Here is a 21437-nt window from a genome sequence, read left to right as displayed (position 1 = left end):
TGTTTGGCACCAGTAATGTTGTTATGTCCCACCTATTAACTCTTTCTAGATTTTAGGAGAGAGACAGAAAAATGGCCAACACCACCAGGTCCTACCTAGCAGGGGGGTCCTGTGCCAGCATGAAGTACCCGAAGGCAGAGTCCTGGGAAGTTGGGTGCACAAGGTGGGTCCTTCACTCCACCGTCTTTCAGAGTAATGGAGCTGCTAATTGGAAAGTAGAGAGTGCTGCTGTTGTTCTATCACACTGAATACATTAATGCCACCAACTCCCCTCACACACATGCAGTTGCATCTGCATAATGTAATACTAACAGTTACACAAATACACCATCTGTTACTTTTTTGTCTAGAAAAGCTCACATCCTTCATGGACAGAACAGACACAGGAAGAGGTAAAATATTTGAACTTTACATTTGCAACAGACATTGTTTCAAGCTAGGTCTGGAACTAGATGCCACAAAACCAGGCAAAATGAGCAGGATAGAATAATGAAAAACCCCACCAAAATAACAACCAACCAAACCAATCCCATGAGAAAACAAACAAACAAAAACCTGACCATCCTCCCCCTTTCAGCCAAGCCAACCAGACAGACTCAGAAAAGGAACATTCATCCAGTGTCCAAGCACAGGTTAGGTTTCCCTCAGCAGGAGGAGGAGGGTAGGTCCAGCTGGGCTGCAAGGAGACAAAAAGCACTGCCCCCACATTCCACTGCCCCTGAACACACACTGCTTGCTGGTTGTGTGCTGCTGAAGAGATGTCATCTCAGGATGGCTAGAGGGAACTGCTGAAGCAACGCTTCAGCATCCACATTTGACTTAATGTTGCTTAAGCCATGAAAAAAAAGGAAATTGGCAGATGTAGCCTCATTGTCAGCCTCTGATCCTTCTCAAAATGCACCTGTGTTTTGTTGCAGTGACTGTTCAGAAGCAACAGGAAACTGGTTTTGCCATAAGGTTTTGTATATACTTCTGTGTCTGTACATGTACATGCCTATATACACAAGTATGTACCTCAAATTATTTTTTCATGCTTAACTTGACAAAATTTATCACAAGGAAAGAGATTTGTTTCTTTCAGGTAATGAAAGAGCCAAAACAAAACCAAACAACAACAAAAATCCAAACGAAACTAGTGCCACATTTTAACAGGCTGAGCAACAGTCACAGAAAACACTTACCTTCCTTTTCACTGGCTCAGATGATGTGGGCAGCAGACTGTAGTCATATTCTAACTCTGCACAGCACTGTTGCAATAAATAAATAGTTTAAGGTAGGCAGATGTAGAAGAATAATTTTTAAAACAGGTTAAAAAAGAGGAGCAGTACTACTGATTATGAGCAAAATGAAGTTTTTATCAAATTGATCTATTTTCAGCTATGAGGAAGACTGGGCAGTTGTTTTGCCTTGCTACTTTCAGCCTTTAATTCTGCTGAGCTTTAAGCACAAATACAAGTTTTATTCACATCCAGATTGTGCAGAGTTTTGATTCTGCTCCCCTGGTTCCCCTGCTACACAGCCCAAGACACATTTTAGGATAGCTTATTATTCTATGTTAATTCCAGATCATTCAGACCTGAGCTATAGCATTCCTTACTAGAGCTGGTTGGGAAAAAAAAGAGTCCTCCCACAGCATCTCCCCCTCCACCCTCTTCCAAACTTGAAGAAAGTATTTTTATTCAAAACAAAGTACTCCAGAGTTATATAATTTTCAACATATTTCCACAGAGAGGCACAAAGGTAATGACTGTTTAACTGCTTATTCCAAATACCTAGATACTGAGAAATATTTCATTACAAGATTTTAAACATTTGTTTTCAGGACTGTTTGCAGGACAGAAGCTGATTGTGGGGGAAAAATCCCACCACCACATCAAGGAAAATCTCCCTCAGCCTGATTTGCTATGATCACCAACTGCTTCCAGTGAAGACCAACACCACACCTGTAAGTTCTAGCCCATTTTTCCCAGAGGGCAGAAGAAGCAAAATAATCATGTGCAGCACAGTACATACAGTTTAATGCCTCCAGTTATTTACGTGTTAGAAAAGGAGAAATAAGATGCTGCAAGAATACTTGGAAGTTCATCTCAGCTGTAGAGTTCCTTCCACCAGAGCACCTCCTGTGCAAGCCTACCTTTCCTTTTCCCACCAGACACGTGTCATACCTGACACAGCAATTCACAGAGTCGCCTTTGAAGCAGTTCCCATCTCAGTGTGTTAGCAGTTGCTATGAAGAGACATTTACAAGTCTTACAGGGTTCCTTATAGTTTGGTAACAAGCTTTCAGATGTGCCTTTAAACCTGACTACTGCCCAGAAAACACATTGCACTTTGTATGTACAACCGGTCTAAACCGAAGTTTTCTCACAAGAAAGAATTCATGAGGATTTCATTTACGAGTTCCAGAAAACACTGGGCACTTCTTCCCGTTGGTTACATTTCCCCTTGATATAAGGTGTAGGGGAGGGAATGCTGCCCCACATCATCAGCATTAAGGTGTCACAGTTCCCTGTGGAAATGGACAATTCCATTACAACTTATTGGAAAAGAAGCATTTGTCCTTCCAATCTGACATTCTGTCCAGAAGTTTTAGGGTCAGAAGGCTTTTTATTGTAGTCAGAAACATTCTTTGTTGAAGCTTGGCAATGCCAGAGCCCTTTGCCGGTGACTTCTACCTCAACTTTTCTATCACAGCCTTTATACCACAGGTCCCCCACTCCCATCCTGGTTTGCCAGATGTGTTCATAACACCTTACACCTGCTCTCCACATTTACCCGTTTATTTCTATTTATCTACAGAAAGATAATTCTGCAAACCACCCAAGTCATTTAAAGCCAAAGTCTCAGTCATTTTTGGGGTGGTGGTGTTTTCTAAGGGTTTGTGTGGGGTAGGTTTTGTGGGGCTTTTCAAAGTCACAGTGGCACCAGTTTCTTCCACATGCCTGGGGTTCTCTCTCTTTTTACCTACTCTAGCTCACTTTGCAGAAGAGCTTTTTCTATTCAGAGCTGGGAAATTACACACTATTTCCACTGTTATGCCCTTTGATAAAAAAGGCCAACCCCACAGTTTGAAGAAAGCAGTCAACATGAAAGCAACATGACCACACAATGCTCATGCACAACTTGGGCAATGTGAAAATACAGTCAGAACTCAGCAGACACAGCCCAGAGAAGTTTCTGCTGCATCAGTACTTAACAGTTGTGCCTTAGAGCTAGGACATGGGGTCCCATGTCATTTTTCATACAAGACCAATCGTAGTGTCACAAAGTTGTAAACAATGAACATACACGTTGAGCATCAGTCACACTGCCCTGGAAAATGCTGACCTCAGGTCAAACGTTCAGCAGGCTTAAGTCAGTCAAATTTTTTTCCCAAAAGCCAGTGACACACGCTCCAGAATTTGGAAAGAAAAAGCCACATGTGCTGGAATCAAACCACTGAATTTTTTAATTGCCCAGGCTTTTGAGGTGTTGCTGTTAGCAAGCAGTATGAAGCTTCCACACTTCCATGGCAAAAGTTGCGTGAATACGAGCAATGGCACAGTTGCTCTTTACTAAAGAGAGCAACCTAATATCACACAGTTATTCAAAAACACAAAGCAAACACAAGCGGAAAGCAGAACATAAAAATCAGGTCTATTTAGTACAGGAAGCTTAAGAACGAGAGCTGGTTTTTTTAGGACTAAGGTGAACTATTTAGGTGTGGGAACAGCACCTTCTGTAAAGGAGGGTCAACGCCACCCATGGACTTACTAACCCTTCCTCCTAGGGCTGGAGGTTTTGTAAGGAAGGTCTACAACTTTCACCCAGCCCCACACCCGCTCATTGAGATTCCACCTGATTCTCAGTCCAGGTGCCATGGTTACAGATCTCTTAAAGGAGGGGGGGGTGGAAAAGGAAGGAAAAAAAACCCAAAAAAAACTCTCCACGGAGCATTTTACCGGATGACCTGCAGCTCAGTCTTATTCTTCCTTGCTATAACTAAACCATAAAGGATTTGCCTGTGCAAGAGGGAAGGCTGGCACATTGCCAGCAGTTACTCACTTTTTTGGTCTTCCAGCTTTTCTTGAAGCAACTGGCAAATGCCTGTTAAAGCTGCATTCACATCCTTAAGTTTCTGCTGCTCAGAAATGGCTTCCTCTAACTTGCATTTCAAGGATGCGGCTTCCTCACAAGCAGAGTGAAAGGCTTCAATTTGGTCCTCTGCCTAAGCACAAAACAGGATTTAAAAAAAACAAGGGAAGGAAAAAAATGTAAAGCAGCCTGGTTAAGACAAGGAGCCTCTACAGTTCATGTAAATGAAACCAAACTGCATCTGCTCTTTCTCAGGAAGTGATAAAGCTCCCTCTGAACTTCTGCATTTTTACATTGGGGTGGACTGTGTATGGAAGCTATTTTTGGGGTATTTTTTCTTTCTTTTTTTTTTTAAAAGCCACCACAAATATGCAATGCTGCCTCTTTCATCAGCAAACTGTTGTCACCACCCCCTCAAATTTTACTTCCTCTGCTGGTTCCACTTTTGCAAGGAGGCACTCGGTGCCGAACACGCCGTTTCCTTTCCCAAGAGCAGCCACGCTTGGTACGTAACCTTCTGCATCTGCTCGCATGTTTACTGCACAGCAGGAGCTGGGCTGTCCCTCACCTTTCTGCTGGCATCCTCAAGCTGCTCTGTAGCTTTCTGCAGCTCTAAACCAAGGGCTTCTGCCTGGCCAGCAGCTTCTTCTCTTAACTGTTTGACAGTTTCTATCTCACGTTGCCTGCGGGGCGAGAGAGCACAAACCACAATCCGTTAGTGATGTTTCAGAGCCAGCGTGCCCAGGAGGTGACACGTGCTCCTTGTCAAGATGTGCCTCAGGACCCACATTCAGCTGTTGCATATTGCATCTCCCCAGGATCCAGCACCAGGGACTCCTGTTCTTGCAAAGCACAATTCAACCCAGTAAGCAGACAAGGCTTTTCCTACAGCAGCTCCAGAGTTAGGATCAGGGTGGAGGTTTTCCCCGATTTCTTCCCACCTGAGCTGTGCAATTGCTGTGCCAGCCCCAGCCAGCTGAGTACCAGAGTGGAAGCCTGGGGAATATCTAGAGAACTCTCTAAGGACGGGAGTCTAGTGGGGCAAGCTTTTGCAATTTGGTCAAAAGAACACATTGTCTCATGGTTTGGGAGAACTAGTAATTGGAGATAGAGGTAATCATTCTAGGAAAGATGCCCTGGAGCTATTACTGCCAACAGACAGCTTCATCAGATCAATTTCCCAGCGTGACAGAGAGGATTTCACTTGACAGCAAGCAGATGCCATTATCAGAACCAGTGTTACAAATGATGGCTTTCAAGGAACCCCTGCTTTTCCACTGCAGAGACCCTTTGCACATTTCTTCTCTAACTCACCTTTATATATATATATATACACACACACACACACACATACATAATTTATTCTCATTGCTACCACCACAACCTCGATACAGAGAGATAGCTTTAAGAAACCAAGCCATCAATATTTTTGTCAGCACTTCTGTGAGTGAAGGGAAAGCATGTGGGAGGTCTACATTAACAATGCTAGGTGGATGGAAGATAAGTCAAGCAAAAGTGCAGTATGACTGCTCTTCAACAGCTTTCAGGGATTCAAAGCCTTAGGAAGCTTCTTACACCCCAAAACCAGACAAAAGCATGTGGACAACAATTGACAGCATAGGACAGCAGAAAGCTGACACTAAGCCTGGGTTCCACAAAGACAACAAATTCAGATTAGCTGTTCTGACAAAAAAAACCCAAAACCCAGACTTGACTAGTTACTTTCCTGTACGTCTGAGGAGGAAGGGACAGCACACAGAGGTTTCCACCTGCTGCCTTTTGCTGCCATTATTTGTAGCATCCAAACCCACAGCAGAAACCATGGTCCAATATATTAAAATTATGTTTTCATATTTAATGGTATAACTCATTGAAGGTGTGAGAAGCTATGAACTGAGACATTATATTTTCTGGGGCTAGCAATTGTCTCCAAAGCAGTGATACCTGCAGGTATATATTTGATGTGTCTTCTGCTTCACACAAACCCAGCAGTTTATTTAATGGTTGCACCTGCTAGATAGGCAGTCCCTTCTTGATTTAACTGCTCAGTCTGTGGTCTCCCTGGTGTTTTCAACGACATCTCCAAGATCATATGTCACTTCATACCCAAACCATAACTCCCACATGGTGTTATGCTAAAAACTCAATCCCCTCTCCAAAACAGCAGATAATTTTCTCTGTGAAAAAGTCTTCAGAAAATTTTGTTCCTCAAGGCCAAAAAACCCCAACCCAAATCACAAACAAACCCCCCCCACCAAACAACTAAGCAACAAGAAAACCAAAACCAGATTCAGACACACTTTGAAGGGGTACCTGGCAGAGAGCTCTTTCCTTAGGTGAAGTTGCTCTGTCTTGGTCCTCCTCAGGTTGCCTGCCATTCTAACAAAATCCTTATCTATGGATTCTTTGTATTTTTCCAAGAGTTGAAGTTTCTGGATCCAAAGGTGTCTTTTTTCTCCTAGTTCTTGCTGAAGAACCTGTGGAATTTTGAAATTGAGTTTCCATGTAGTTAGATGAGAAGCAGAGAGTAAACAAAATCCCCAATTCACATGATGAGAGCTTATTTCCCTGCTCTGCCATTGAATATTATCACCTACATCCAGCAACATCAGCAATAAAGAAGGTGGATGATTGAACTACTCATAGGAGCATCTGATTAGATGAGAGGAAAGAAAGAGAAATGAGGGGAAAATACAACTTAATGAGGAAGAGATTCTAAAGGAGAAATGGGTGTTTGCTTTCTACAAAATAGAGTTTTGTGCAGTCTAATGCCAAAGCCACCCAAATTTCAAACCTGTATCCTTTTACTCCAGAATTTGATGGGATGTGGGAACAGACAGGCTAGACTCCTGCCAAGTGTTAGTACTTTAAGTTTTTTAAGATCAAGTAACGTGTAACAGTTTCCACAAGGAAAATATAAGCCTTCCATATGCTAGTGCAATTTGACAAATGGCTACCACTTTTTTCAAAAGGTTACTTTTAAATCAAAAACCACCCTTAGCCTTTCTTTCTGTGCAGATCTAGGGCACACAGATAGTCCTCTTCCTCTTTATTCTGTGTAAAACAAATACATATCAGCAAGTATTTGTGGTAGGCATGGCAGAAGATAAGGCACATGAGGGAGTCTTTACAACTTGCTTCAGAAAACCTCCATCACAAGATGCTCAGAGACAGCAACAAAACCCATGTTTCATTAGGGGAAGTTTAAATAAATTACCATCTCATAGGAAGCCCTAAAACAGAGTTTAGACTTCAGTGACTCTTTCCTTCAAGTACAACTAAGTCCATTAGCATCAATTTGAGTTTGCATTATAGCGAAATAAAAAAAACAAACCCACAAAACCCCAAATATTTGTATTTCAGTTTGTCATAGATGACTAGCAGATGAGATCTGTCCAACAGTTGTCCACAGGATGAGCCCTGTGACAAAAGGCTTTCAGTTTTACCTCTGACTTGCAGGAAGAAAAAAGGGAAGATGCTGAAAATGAAGTGTTAAGTAACATTGCATCCTCTGTATTTCACTGAAGAGTGACTTGCAGTGTAAAGCAATGAGGAAGAAGAATCCAGTCCTCTTTCTCTGCCCTTGTTCAACCGAACATACAAAACAGTATTCAGCTTTTAAAGAACACTTGATGAGTCAAACAAATGTCAAGTACAAATGAGGTTCATGCTTCTGGGATTTTACATTAGTCCAGAGGGGAAAACACCAATCCTACAAATAAGGACCACACCACCTACTTGCAAGTTAGAGTCTAATATTGTTCATGAGCTTCAAACAAAAGAAACACATTGAGCATCAGGCTACAAAAAAAAAAAAGAAAAAAAAAGAAGAGGTTGAGTAGTTTTGCTAGATGGGTTTACTAAGATGACATGGGTCGTGACTATGTGCAAATGCCCACATCCTGGAGGTCAGTTTCTCAGGCAAGGCAGACAGCATTTGCTTTTAGAAAAAACACCAGTTTTGTCACATAAGTGGTATGGACTTATCAGGCCACATGTGCCACCATCTTATCTTCCAGCAGAAGGGTGAGAAGTTTTTACTGTCACCATCTATATATGCTTAAATACACATTATATATACACACACAAGATCAGCCACAGTTAAAATTTGTATATAATATTCCTTAAAACATGCTTAAAATACTAAAACACAGCAAAACATGTCCATTTCACAGGAAACTGTGGAGAAGTGTTCAAGCTTCAAGAGATCATGCATGGTCCCAGATATTATTATTATTATTATTATTATTATTATTATTATTATTATTACAAAAGCTTTCTCTAAGGCTGGAATAAGCTAATTTGAATCTCTCTTCTGAAGTCACTTCACACCCCCGCATGTCCCAGAAGGACAGGACCTTTTATTTTCAAATAATCTTTATCCTGTTAGCTTAATTGCCAAATACATAGATTTCTAGGAGCCAGAATAGGATTGGTTTGCCATCATCAACTCCAACATCCACATCAAAAGTTTTTATCTTCACACATTTGACAGGAACCCTATCCCAACGTGAATGGTGAATTAACAAGCATTTTTCAGCTGTGACAGCTCTGAAGGAGGAAGTTTTTAGTCAAGATCCAAAAATTACAGCAATGCATGAGCCAGCAGTTTCCTAGAGTCTACCCAAAGTCACCTCAGGGTGAAGAGACAGACACTTGCATCTTCTTCAAGGGGAAGCTCTCAGGATTTACATAAAAAGAAAAGAATTAAAAGCTGACTACAGGACTGGATGGCTCCAGTGATTGCTTCTGCCTACCCAGGCAAGAGGGAGAGGGCCAGCTAGAACACTTTGCAGTGCTGGAGGAGGAGAATGGTAGCGTAGCTTGCTGCTTAAAAGCTAACAGCTTCAAGTAGCACATACTGTGGTGCTTGCTATTACCCAAGTGGGATGAAGGGAGGTTTTTGCATCTATTAAGGAGCCATTAATATACAGTTCAGTGGAGTTTTCTGTAGCACCGTTCCTAACAACGGATGAGCGAAGAGGAGGAGGTTACAGAAAAACCTTCAACAATTTTCAAAAAGATCTTCCAAATGAAAGAAATTCTGCTGTCACACAGGAAAAGAGGAGGGAACAGGAGCAAGAGAGCTGAGCTGCGTCCACAGACAGCTGCTACCACATGGGGAAGTTACTTTTACCAGTTACCTTTAGCAAAAGTTTTTGCTTTCAAGCCTCACAAGAGGCATGAGGAACAGTGAAAAAACATTATGCAAGAGCATGTTGTAAGATGTTTTTGTAGAAACTTCTCCTGTGGAGTGTCCCCAGCAAAATCAGAACTGCCTTTCAAAAGAAAACAAGCCCAACATATATATATATATTTTTTTTTTTTTTGGAAGTCTAGTTATAAAGCCACCCTGCTCCTTCTTTTGATTGTGAAACCATCCACTATCATAGTCAGATTCAGAGGGTAGGGGAAAAATGGGTGTTTGAGGAACACAGAAACATGCAGTGGGTAGAAAAGCTTCCTAGCTCTGACAATACAGCAGTGTTATCTGACTTCATTTTCTTTTTCAGATCAACTTGCTTCATCTACTACCCTTTCCTTCAAGCATGGTTTTAACAAAGTGAGCTCCTGCACAAGACAAATCAGGAAAAGCATTTAAGTGAAAAACAATCATCCCTTTCCTCCAAAAAAAATTAAAGCTTACAAAAGGTATTAATATCCATACAGCCTTCTCTGATCCCCAGTGGATGGTTATGGTCTCAAGCAATTACTATACATAGCACGCAGCAGTAAGACACACCAAGTTTTTGCACAGCCCCATTATTTCATGAAATAGCTTCAGAGAAACAGTTACTTACCACAACTTTCCTTTCCCAGTCCTGTCGAATGTTCACATCAGGATCTTTCACCCATTGTAAAGAAGTCATGACAAGCTCCTCTGCTTCAGAGGCTTCCTCTTGCTGAAAAGCAAAAATCCAAAAACCAAACAAAAAAATTTAAATCAAGCAAAAAATCCAACAAATCAAACCATAACAAACCATTCCCTCCACTGCCCCCACCCCCCCAAAACCAAACAAAAAAACCAACAAACCCAAACCACAGCATTTCTAGTACTACTCTGACACAACATTGCCCAGAATTACCCAGGTTACAAGTTAGTGTTAGAGGATGTGCCAAGTGAAAGTGTTAAAGTTCACCCCTCCACCTCCAAATAAGATATTTTTGTTTTCCAAAGGAGTAAACGTGACCTGATTATCAATGCTTAGAGAAGTCCTAATGAAAAGGCTGATAGAAGACCACGTTCTTAGTCAAGTAAGCTCTGTTACTGACCAGGTTTTGCATGATAGTCTTAAATTTTTCTCCTGCAGATTCAGGTCCCTGAAGTAAAAACAGCACTTCATGGTCCAGCGTTTCATCCAGGGAAGTCAATTCAGTCTTGCTAATCTTTGAAGAGATGGAAGAGCCAGCCAGCTTATTTTGACATCTCTTTATTACAAACCAGCAGCAGTGACATTTAGACTTCTCTGAAGTATCCCTGCTTTGTATTTACTAGAAGGTCAGAGCTACCGAAAGCTTGTAAGAGCTTTCCAAATTCATCACATCATGAAGATTTTTTTAAAAAGCAAGTCAGTTGGGCTGCTGAATGATCCACTGCAAGTTTTCATGTCATGAGTAGGCAAGAGGAAGCCAGTAATTAGTTATCTTTGTTCAGCAGAGGCTTTACCAAGTGATGAATAAGCATAGCCCTTACTTGCTTTACAGGTGATTTGGTGGAATCCTGTCCCATTACAGCATCTGAGAGGTAAACACAGTGACTCCTTGCTGTGGGGAACTGTAATAGGGGACAATACATGATTTTTGAAACAGAGCTGCCTAGCTGAGTATACCTCTCATTTCTGGGCCTGTAGTTTTAGCTCATTAGCAGATTATTTTTTTTCCTGTTATAAAATGCACCACACACAAAAGCAAATAGCAGAAAGGTGAAGCCTTACACGAAAAATGATTGCAATAGCATATGTGTTATCAGCTCTGCTGCACTGCTTGCAGCTGAAGGGAAGTCAGCACTGTAAGGAAGGATGGGGCTCCATGGAATGTCTTTAGGGAAACAGACACAGAATAGCTGAGATAAAAGAAAAACTGAACCAAACCATAGTATACTTTTTTTTTTCCCCACGGTAGTTCCCCATTGAAGCTCTGGAAAACCACGAGAACAATAAGTTAGAGAACAAACTTCCAGGGTTATGTGAAGTGTATCTGACCAAAAGCATAGTTCCCAAAAGTAACCACTTGCTGGGTGTTCTGCAGAGGACACGGGGGACACTGTGATGCCAAAGCAGCAGGCTCAACTGCAGTACTAAGATTTTGTCAGCCTCTGCCAGACTCATCAGAAGGCTGCCTCTCCTGTCCTACTCCAAGTCACTATCCAAAGATGTCAAGGAAATAAAAAGAGCTGGACAGAACTTCTAAAGATCAGTCTCTGAGAGGCAAAAGAATGATGCTTAGACAGAGTTTCTGAAGAATAAATTAGATAAAGACTACAACCACGTCAAGATTCTTATTCTAATGATTGATTTTCTTTTCACTATGTTAAACTTCAATGAAATAGAGGTCTCCCCTCCTGCAATTGGAAATAACTTAGTGTCTGCTGTAGACAGTACAAGAAGAACGAGTGATACTTTCTTCAACATAACAGACTATATTGTTGAAAATATATCTTCTACCCATCTGTTCTTCCGCCAGCTAAATGCCTGACCCTAGCTCTTCCAGATTTACTTTCTCAGTTTTTAGATCTCTGAGCACTTTGTGTGCTTTTCTTTGGACTTTCTCCAATGTACTTGGGACAATATTGTAACCTTCACATTCTATGCTTGTGTGCTAGGACTAATGGCTTAGAATTCCAGGATTCTCTAATGGTCTCAAGGGTAGGATCTTTGTTCTTCCTTTACTGATGCAAGACAATCAGGATGAGATTAAATAAATAATTTGATTCGTACCTCAGAAGACTGAGCAAGTTCCAGTTCAGACCGCAGTGAATTTGTCCCATCAGGAATATTACTGTTAAATTTGCACAACAGTGGGAAACTCAATCCATTTCTAAAAGAAGCAGGAAAAAAAAAAAAGTGTATCAACCCTTTTTGACTTCTGATGAGCTGCATTTCCTAGGGCTTTTTCACAACACTCACGAGATCAGCTCTTGCTGCATGTGTTGCATGTTCTCCAGTAGCTTATTTTTTTCTGCCCGCAGAGTCTATAAAACACACATCAGACCAGGTTAGGGTGTCACTGTGTCATAAGCACAGGATACGCACCACTTTCCCCTCACATAGTTAAAAACTAGAGCCAGTCCCATACCTCTATTACTGAGGAACACTCCACAATGGTTAGCTTCAGCTCTTGGATGTCCTGTTCTTTCTGCGGACATTGTGGAGAAAAGAATCCTTAAACAGCCCGACAACTAACATGTTGAAGTGCATTTGTAATGCTTCCTGCTCTGATGCTTTGTAAGTAAAATAACACTGTACTCAGTCCTATCTCACAGCAGTAAGCTGTATGGTTTAAGTTTAAGCAGCAACCTAATTAGATAATACTAAAAACTTGCAAATTCAGAAGAATACAGTCAATTGCCTTGCTCGTTGGCCAACGGAAAGTGCCAGGAAGACCTTTTCTATATAACTCTTGGAATTATGTAGATAGAAAAAACTCTTCCCAGGTGCTGCATTCTAATGTATTACTTACCTGGTTTCTGTACCCACAGCACATTGAACTAGACAGAAGCACTGTGGTTTCATCTGAAAACTTGGACTGTATTATACCTTGCACAAGTTTTAATCCCCACTGAGCCTTAAAACAAGCCAAATGTTCCCAGTTTAGTCTTATTTTTCATTATTAAAGGTATAGAGTATACTCAGTGCTCTGCAGATTAAACACCAACCAGTTCATGGAAGGGCTGATGGAAACATATCAACCCCAATCTGATATGTTTCCCAGTCTGAGGAGTTAGTAGAATGAGTAGCTTTCTTAGCATCACAAACTAGCAGTTGGCTTCTGTCATGTTGTGCCATTACAATAGAAGACACTACTTAGACAAGCACAGCATTTCTTAGAGAAAACAGGAACTTCAAGGAGGAGCTCTGGTCCTCTCATCCCTTTTATGACTTCTTCCTACTCTTCCTCTTTAAAAAAAGAGTTGAAGCTTTCAAAGGAGATGAAATAAACAGAAAGCTAAGCAAGAAAAGTGGGGTTATAGAACCAGGTTTCTGGCCTCAGCAGACAGCTGATGTACGGTGCTGAATGCTGGGGTGTTTTGTTGTTGTTTTCTTAAAAAAAAAAAAAGGGGGGGGGGAGGGAAGTGTCTTTTATCTTCATATATCTTCTGCAGGCCTGAAAAAGTAAGGCTGCCATAATAGTTTTCAGTGACAATCAATTCTAACCAATCTACTTTTGGATAAAGAACAATGAGAGGGAGTTTCTTCTAGACTAAGAAACCAATTGCCTTTATCTAGAAGAACATGCAATCTAGCAGTCTGCTTTCAAAATTCCCTTTTAGTCAATAGAGTAAAATACCCTTTTAAATAGAAAACTATACTGCAGAGGACACAAAAACTTTGTATCATTCAAGGAGGTGAAAGTTTATTTGTGCCCTTTGCTGCACCTGGAAAAAGCGATTAGAAAACACCCATGGACAAAATTATCAGCTGGATCACATTGAAGTCAGGTTCTCTCAGCACTATTAGAATTCAGCTACACTAATTTTTGTAGACAGCTTAATAGTCAAATATTTCATCAGCTGATTTAGAACATGGTCTGCTAAATAGAAACTCCATTAGCCTAGAAAGCTATTTGCATAATTCACTAATCCAGAGAACGTCAACACCCTTACGTAGTCTTACGTCTTTGTTTTCTAACACAAAATACACATTTAAAACCATGATGAGAAAAGTCCAGCCCTCAGCAAAAAGCCTTACACTGCAGTAATGAGAAAGGACAAATTTGCTTTTCCATTGGGCTCCGAATCCTCATTTTTAATTTGACACAAAAATTAAGCAATTTAAGTAAAAGACGCAAAGGGAAGGAACTTCAGCATGTACATATTTTTACTAGCTTTTGAAGAAAAAGTAGGCTTTAGATGTTTCAGTACATTTTTCTGAAGTTTCCAAGTTTGTTTTAACAGGTTTTGATTATTTTTGTTTTTTTTGTTTTTTTTTTTTTTTTTTAATAAAAGCAAAATCCTGAAACCTTTAATTATGCTGACTCATAATCAGGTCCTAAAGCAGATCTCGCCCACTTTGAAGCCATGTATAGGAGCAGGTTCTGTAGTGTGAGAACAGTAGAAATAAAAGTGTCACAATGAAGACTATTGCTTTGCCTTATTCTAAATTATGCCATAGTCAGTTTCTTCAGTCAAGACAGTAATGAAGTAAAAGCAACTAACCTGGATCAAGCTTGCCTCTTTATTCGCTACGGTATTCTCATAGATATGTGCTTGGATCTAAAGAGTGAAAAATCAAAAATAATCCCAGTCATCAGTATGCACTATAACACAAGCTTGTTCCTATCTCTTACTTGAAAAGGAAAAAGGGTATAAACATTCCTTGCTTAGAAAAAGTCTTCTTTGAATACTTTGCCTGCTGTGTTTCAAAGTTCAAATCTTGCATGCAGTTACAAGTGAAAGCATTCTTAGCTTTCAGAGTCATCTCTGTTTCCTCTTGTCTGTCCAGGCTAATAGCTTCAGTAACACCAGTCAAAAAAATTACTTTCTAATATATTTTTTCATATAGTGAGGGAAAGGTTTCCTAAAAATGTGACTTGGAGGAAAAAAAAAAAATGAATATGAATTGTTAACCAATTATATTGGCCCGGTTTCAGCCTCCAGACAGCAACTTTCTTGGTCAAAGCTGTTGCACTAACCAAGCTATGATGGCACTGCAGTTCTTCAATACAAACAGGTTCAGGGCTATCTACCTTCTGGAGGTAAAAATTCCCCTCAGTAGACCTGAGTACACTATAGGCTGACCTTTTGTTCCTCCTAGAGTTGAAATGCTTACTTGAAGATCTGCTGCATTTTTAGACAGCTCCAAAATCTTCTGTTGAAGTCCATCCACATCCATGCTATTCCTAATATTCTGAACAAGAAATAGTGTTTAGGCACAGCTGAATGGATTGACAGCTTCTCCTTGAACAAACTAGGCAATATGACATCTCCACCCCCAAGCTGCTGCCTACTCTAAAGCACCACCAGCACTGATGCACATACGCTGTATTTTCTTGCCCCACTGAAACTGTCTCTGCTACTTTTTCTCTCATTTCTCCAATACATTGTTAAAAGAGAAGAATCTCAAACCATGATTTATAAGCATTACCAGACCTAGAAGCTAAAGAAAAGCTTTCAAGCCTGCAGCATGAAATTATTTTTTTGAAAGATGCAATAGAATACCTATTTGGATTTATGAGCTCTTTTGGAAAGACTAATCTTGAGCATGATAAACATGCGAAGAACAGTGACTACCATGTTAGATAAAAGATTCCTGAATTCATGAGGTGCTTCTTTTCAGTACTACGTATTATTTGACCTGTTTCTCTGTTTCATCCTAAACAGTCTAAAATACGTCAGCAGGCAAGTATCAAAATGTTTTATTGTCTGATAAAGACTGGCATACAAAACATTTACCTTTGTGAAATAAAGAAATAACAACTCTCTTCTGAGACAAAAAGCAAACAACTGAACCACCCATGTCTAGAGATACAGTTCATTAGCAGTATATTCCTTACAAGATTCCTGTAGGTCCTTGGCCAATGTCAATGTCTCTGAGGAGCCCCCAGCCATTACCTTTTTTTGAGGTCTAACTCTATACAGGGCTCCCCTTTTGGATTTTAAAGGAGTAAATACTAAATGAAAAAGTATGAGATGGAAATTGTTTGAACATAAGAGTTAGTATATTTACAGTAGTGTTAACTAGAAATATTTGTAATTTGTCTACAAAGCTTTGAAAAAGACAAAAATCCATTTGTCCCCCTCCCCCATACTTCTCCAACCTTGTATCCTTACTTATCCAGCACATGGAAAGTCTGAAACACAGTGCAACTTCAAGATATAAAGCTTTATGATAAGTCATGCTTGTAAAATAGGAGATATTTTGATAACCTAATTAGCAAATCAGGCTTCAAAGTCTGACAAATGTTCCATTTCTTAGTCATGAACTTTTAGCTAGACAAGAACATGTACTTGCATCATCATGATTTGTTTTACCTCTTCCTGAAGAGAAGTAACTTTCATGATGAGGGACTGATTTTCTTTTTCCTGATCAGGTTTATAAAAGAAAAAGAAGAAAAAGATAATAGTTTTCAGCATGTCAAGTTGGACATTTGAAGCCAAAAAGCAATAGACCACAACCATATCCATCACCCAACATGAAGCTGCGGTGTTGCAGCCCTTTGCCTCAGAGAACACAGCAAAAAGAGGGGAGTGTGGAGGCTGGTCCATCTCAGGAACCCTCAAACGAAGGGTGTGACAAGGGCATTTCAAATCAGGGTAAAATTCAAACCTCTAGAGGCTAGGAAGGAGGTTCTCAAGGCCAGAGTGAGCAAGTCTAGTTATGCTTATGCTTGAGTTAGGACAAATTTGGAAAGCCTGTGCGCCACACTGCCTTTTTTTTTTTGTATCAGACATGAAGAAAGGTAGTAGAATCCCTGTTATTGCCTCTACTGCACAGGGAACAGTAGTTAAGGGACTTAAAAGCACAGCTACAAAACTTCTAGTATTTCTCTCTCCCACCCCGCCTCCTTCTCAGAAGGTGAATTGTACATGTAATCTCAAATTAAGGCAAAATGAAGATGTTCACCCACTGCACAAAAAAGATCCTGGGTTCTTGCTCAGCATGGAAGACTGCTTTGATTTCTAAATACCCAACATCATCAGCGCACAGACCTATGGAACATCACTTTACAGCTACACTCACACAGCAGGATGCAGAGATGCCACTGTACTGTGAACAACACACGTGGCAGCAACACAAAAAGAGGCTCTTTGGAGACCCTATACTCTGGTGTCTGGCAACACCTGCTAAAGCTGCAGCCACATCAGCCTTGTTACCAGGCTCCTTTACACCTCTAGCAGCCACACAGGCTTTGCCACTCAGACACCCAGGGTGTCACTCAAATGCTCCCATGTAGGCAGCTGGTGCCCCCTGAGACTTGCCAAGGTTTGCTGCCTGGCTTCCAGCTGTCAGTCCAGAGTAGTTTCTAATGGGCCTTTATATCTGCTCAGCCATGTGGGTATTGACAACACCCTGGGGGAGTTTGGAAAATGGCTTTTTTTGTGTGGACATCAGAGCCAAGTCTCCTGCCCCTACTGGTTGAAGAAAAGTAGTGTGAATTTCTGGCAGAACACGAGCAGCTTCAAAACAGACAGGGCTTAATGATGGTAGCATGAGAGCTATTGTCCTTAAGCATAATTATCTATGAAAATGGCCCTTTTGTTTCCTTCATTGTAACTGACAGTTTAAAGGTAATTCCATGAAAAAACTTCAGTGTTTTTGTAACACTAATACATCACATTTCAAACATGCTCAAAAAGTCTCTGTACCTACTGGTACAGAGAAGGTCATGCTGCTGATTTTTACAGTCTGAGCACTTAAGTCATTGCTACAGCCAGGAATAAGATACTGTACAATGTAAAGCTAAAAAAAATAAGAGCACCTACTAGCTGCTTATTCTGACAGAGAATCTGTTGTCTCTTTTCTTCTGACAGGTTCAGGTTATTTTTTGCTTCTTCTAGTTCTTCTTCCAGTGATTTGGATTTCAGCACAGAGTGCTGGATGCTGCATGAGGAGAAAGAAATCCAGAAAAACTTTAGTGAGTTACTGTTTGTCATTAGATAGGCTTGAAATACCAGGAAGAGTACTTACAGAAGTCGCCAGGGGCTTAATCTGTGACACAGGTGCTTAACAGTGGAGCAACAATAAAGTTTAAGCCCATCATTTTTTTTCCAGTAAGCTAAGACTTGTGGACTTAACCTCTTTACCATCCCACTCCATTCTCACAGCAAGGGTTGGAATCCCAAGCAAACAACCACATGCAAGACAGCACATTTTCTTTGCATCCATCCAACAATCTAACTCATTACAGTCAAATATATCAGGTTACCTGAGCACACAGACTCATGATTACAATATTCTGTTGTTAGCAGTTGAAGAAGCTATTTCAGTTCAGTTTTCAAGGATAAGCTCTGCACCATCTTGATTGGATACTCCAAACAATGGATATTTAACCAACTGGGCAAGGCCCTTCCTGGCTCCTCTAGGCTCAGAACGCACCAGAGCACACAGCTCGACATGAGGGCACATACCCCTGCCAGCTATGCTGCAGGACTTTTGCCTTCCTCTTCCCAGAAGATAACAGGGATGGCCTGGCACTTTACAACTGTATCACATTGGAATTCATTATGTCAGACAAGTATTAGGAACTCCCTGTAAAAATGGGCTCATACCCTTGGCATTGATGGGTCCCCAACCTGCAGCAACACCAAGCTAGTGAGACAGCTTACTTCAGTTCCTCAAGGGACTAGGAAAATAGCCCTTACATGCTCATTTCCCCCCTCCTTGGCAGCAAGTATGCAAGTGTGTGGCCTAGGATTGAACATCTTCCAGTGCTTGGGCTGTTCTCTTGGTAATTTTAAGACTTTTTTAAAAAAATAGTGGTTTTAAATTAGTTTTGCTTGTTTGTTTGATTTTGCTTTACCCTAAGATTTTGCCTGTGTTCACCTGTGGTATGTCATGCTGCAAGAGCCAGGTTATAAAATAAATTGCTGTTTTTTTAAGAACCAGGAGGCTCAGAGCAGAACAATCAGGCTAGATGAGGTACCAGTGAGATTAAAAGCATAAAACAAGGCTGGACCACTTGGAAGAAGATAGGTCTGCCCATGGCCTTTGCACTGTAGACCCGATGCCCTCAGGGTCTCCCACACCTTTTTATTTGTTGATGTAGAACCTCATTATCTGCCAATAGCTTGTTATTGGTCTCATCCACAGCTTCCAGCGTGAGCTTCAGCTTGCTGTTCTCTTCCTGAAGCTTCTGATTGTTGTACTGCAGGTCCGCAACGCAGATTATCAAGTCAGAAGTCTCCCTGTTGCAGTAACAAAAGCAGAAAAGACTGAGAAACATGATTTGATGTAATTTAGACTTACAAGAAGTCCTGATGCTGGGCTGCACTGATTAGAGATGACAGGAGAGCACGGAGGGCTTCTAATGGTGCAATGCACAGTCATTTGTTCTGCACAGAGATATTTGATCACCTTCAGCTCTCTAATTCTATGGAGACCAGGAACTGCTTTGTTTTTAAGCACACTTTTAATGCTCCCTGCAATTGAAGTATGCCAGGGGATAAGTGCTACATCTGGATGTCTGCATGACAGTATCTTAATCCCTTCTTAATCAGCTCTTAGGCCACCACTAGTAGTTTTGTATTAACTCCACAATTTCTGGATCCTTTCCCCACCCCCCACCCCCCTCGCCTTAAACCATCCCTCTCTTATTCTTTCAACTGAGACTCAATAGAGAAGCAACATAAAACAGATGTAAATATTTTTGACTATGCATAAAAAGCAAGAGTTATCTTGGAAGGTTCTGGTGTTTATTAAGTTTTTTGCTATTAACAGAATCCAAGTCAGACTAATGACTATAATAAAATAATTAAAAAAAATAGAACCCCCCCCAACAACAACAACGACCCCAAACAAAAAACTCCCCCAAAGGTTCAGATTTTTAGGAGATTGTGTCTTCTATTGTTATATAACCAAGAACTTAGGGGAGGGGGGTAAGCAGCTTAAAAAGGAAAAGAAACACAGCAAAACTCTGACCACAGGGAGTAAAAAAGGCAAACGGACACAGAAGGACCAAGATATTAGAAGAAAAAAAAATGCTAGTGGTTTATTTTTTTAACCCTGAGCAGAAGCTTTGAGTAAGAACATGACAGCATCAAGAGCTAGTGCAGATCGAGGTCAATATTGGAAACTCTGCCCAGACAGTTTTCTAGAACAGTGGTTCTAGGAATTGCTCTCAAGTAATTTAAAACTAGGAGTACCAAATTGTTTAAATAGACTTACATGTCTCCTTTAGACACATCACCCCCAAAAGCCTCCAAGCTTCCTGATGTAATATTCATCCGGGCATGCATCTTTTTGGCTGAAAGAGGCGAGGTTTTTGGTTATAGAGTAAGAAAGTGCCATTTTCCTGAATAAAGACAGAATAAAACGGTCTGCACCTTCAGAGGTGTTTTTATGCACTTTAAATTCCAGGTCTTCCCTGCTTGCTGTTGGTTCCTCAGTGGCACCGTCTTCACTGAAACAAGGCAGCATCAAGAGTCACAAAATCAGTATGACACTGGGTTACTTACCAACTTGGACATGTACAGGTTTCCAGCCAAAAGCCACACCGTGGTCACAGTGTCCTGATACCATCTTTGTTCCACAGTCCAGAAGGTGTGAGCCACAGGAGAACTTTCTACTATCCTGTTTTCACAGAAGCTTTTACGAGATAGATTGATTAAAAAGCTGTTACCATTTTCTCTTACAGTCTTCAATCCACTCCTTCATGATGGCATGATATGTTTCCAGGTCCACAGAGACATCCTTCTGATCTGGGTCAAGCATGTTGCACAGCTCCTCGAGACCACTGTCTTCTGATCCCCGACTAGTTGTATGTCTCAAATAATCAACTATCTTGGAAACTGGTACTTTTCCTAAAATAGGAACAGGTATCTATGCATCAGACTCTGGAGTCCAGCAGACCATTATGAAATGCTGTAAAAGGGCATGCAACTGATCTGCACTAGTGTGGTTTTAGTTGTCCTCAAGAACTGCACACAAATAACTGATCCCTGCAGTTCTAGTGTGACCTGGAAAGGAATAATGTAGAACTTCTGCTTGGCTTTTCTAATACAGAAATGAGAAAGTCCTCTTTACTAGTTGTTGTCAATTTCAGTTTAAGAACAACAAAATCTAAACATTTGCTAGGTCTCTCCTAGCAAATGTTTAGTTTCAGACCTAGTTTCAGGTCTCTCCAACTGGGAAAACCCTGCAACTGTCATTATTTTACTCTGATAGACGACTCCTTTCTCCACCACTTTTATTCAAGTTTGAGGTGGAGCTCAGAGGAAATACCTCTTGCTCTGGAATTTCACAAAGCTCTCTGTTCTAACATGAAAAAAGCCTAAAAGAAATAAACAGGAATATCCCATAAAGCTGATAGCTCGGGGCATGTTGCTCCTCTACTTCCTCAGCATTAAAACACAGCAAAGATCAGCTGGAGGGGGAGGAATGGGGAAGAGACAGACACCATGCAAAAGAGGCACGGACATGTATTCTGCATCTGCCATGCATAGAGCCACCTAGCTAAGGGAGGGAGTCAGTCTAAGCATATCACAG

At 40.8% G+C, this 21437-nt stretch overlaps 1 protein-coding gene across 2 annotated transcripts in view; it reads right to left on the bottom strand.

Annotated features, from left to right (window-relative positions):
• IRAG2 (inositol 1,4,5-triphosphate receptor associated 2) overlaps nt 1-21437 on the bottom strand; it is a 39544-nt gene that overhangs the window by 16092 nt on the left and 2015 nt on the right. Inside the window, exons 3-21 of one of the 2 annotated variants that reach the window (XM_051618617.1) lie at nt 20572-20752; nt 20276-20352; nt 20118-20196; nt 18980-19138; nt 17717-17834; nt 16265-16315; nt 15063-15140; nt 14450-14506; nt 12370-12429; nt 12201-12265; nt 12012-12111; nt 10348-10461; nt 9876-9977; nt 6388-6551; nt 4643-4757; nt 4045-4207; nt 2166-2227; nt 1182-1247; nt 96-204 (exon numbers count right to left, since the gene is read on the bottom strand). In XM_051618617.1, coding sequence (XP_051474577.1) covers nt 96-204; nt 1182-1247; nt 2166-2227; nt 4045-4207; nt 4643-4757; nt 6388-6551; nt 9876-9977; nt 10348-10461; nt 12012-12111; nt 12201-12265; nt 12370-12429; nt 14450-14506; nt 15063-15140; nt 16265-16315; nt 17717-17834; nt 18980-19138; nt 20118-20196; nt 20276-20352; nt 20572-20752 — 1920 coding nt within the window. Of the gene's footprint in view, nt 1-95; nt 205-1181; nt 1248-2165; nt 2228-4044; nt 4208-4642; nt 4758-6387; nt 6552-9875; nt 9978-10347; nt 10462-12011; nt 12112-12200; nt 12266-12369; nt 12430-14449; nt 14507-15062; nt 15141-16264; nt 16316-17716; nt 17835-18979; nt 19139-20117; nt 20197-20275; nt 20353-20571; nt 20753-21437 lie in introns of those variants that run through there. The other variant, XM_051618608.1, reaches the window with a different exon arrangement.

This window comes from Apus apus, chromosome 1 (assembly GCF_020740795.1).
Source record: "Apus apus isolate bApuApu2 chromosome 1, bApuApu2.pri.cur, whole genome shotgun sequence".
NCBI lineage: Eukaryota > Metazoa > Chordata > Aves > Apodiformes > Apodidae > Apus > Apus apus.
This window is presented reverse-complemented; position numbering and strand designations above follow the sequence as displayed.